The 730-nt window shown below is 50.7% G+C and overlaps 1 protein-coding gene across 1 annotated transcript; it reads right to left on the bottom strand.

Annotated features, from left to right (window-relative positions):
* Positions 1–58: 58 nt before the first annotated feature.
* SARC_14705 (hypothetical protein) lies at positions 59–243 on the bottom strand (the record flags this gene model as incomplete). The annotated part of the gene is made up of 1 exon (XM_014291162.1): positions 59–243. A coding segment is annotated over one exon (185 nt), but the record flags the coding sequence as incomplete, so codon positions are not given.
* Positions 244–730: the final 487 nt, after the last annotated feature.

Here is a 730-nt window from a genome sequence, read left to right as displayed (position 1 = left end):
CCTTCGTGCCCCGAGCACCTCCTGCGCCAGTCCCATGAGTCTTTGCCATGTCACTGACCTGTCGATGACCAGTTGCTGCTGGCGTGCCTCCTGTTGCGACTGTCGGATGTCTGTCTGCAGTTGTGTTATCAGCGCATCTCGGTTGGCCTTGTCCATTGCCACAGTGACTGTGACTGTCCCGTTGTGCTTGTTTGTGTCGCGGTGTGTGGCGGTGGTATCTCTGAAGGGCAGTGCGTTGCCAGTCTGTTGTGTGCGAGTGACGCAATCATGAACATGTGGGATATGCATTTTCAGATATGCATTTTAGGGACTGAAGCCCTAAAACCCTAACTCTAAATATGGGACGAACGAGACAGCCGGGTAAATATGTGATGCAGAAGAAATATTCTAGACCCTAATCCTAAAGCCTAGCCACAACACGCAAGACACCGTTAGATGAGATGAGTGGCCACGTATGTTTTTGTTTAAGGTTTGATTCCGATGACACGTTTTTTGTCAAAATATGGCAGTCAGGCGTGTGCATCGACTGTGTGAACCAAGATTCGCTGATGGGCACACCAACGAAAAACCTTCCACCCAAACCCTAAACCCTCAAACCTACTCAACCCTAAACCCTATCGCGCGCTACGGCATGTTCCACATATGACAACACACCTGTGGTGGCAGTTGCTGCAGTGCATCTGACAGATTCGCTGCGGCAGATTCGTTTAAGCCAATGGACCCCACCGAC

Source organism: Sphaeroforma arctica, assembly GCF_001186125.1.
Source record: "Sphaeroforma arctica JP610 unplaced genomic scaffold supercont1.4987, whole genome shotgun sequence".
NCBI classification, from domain to species: Eukaryota; class Ichthyosporea; order Ichthyophonida; genus Sphaeroforma; species Sphaeroforma arctica.
The sequence above is the reverse complement of the archived record's forward strand: the minus strand, read 5'-3'. Positions and strand labels throughout refer to the sequence as shown.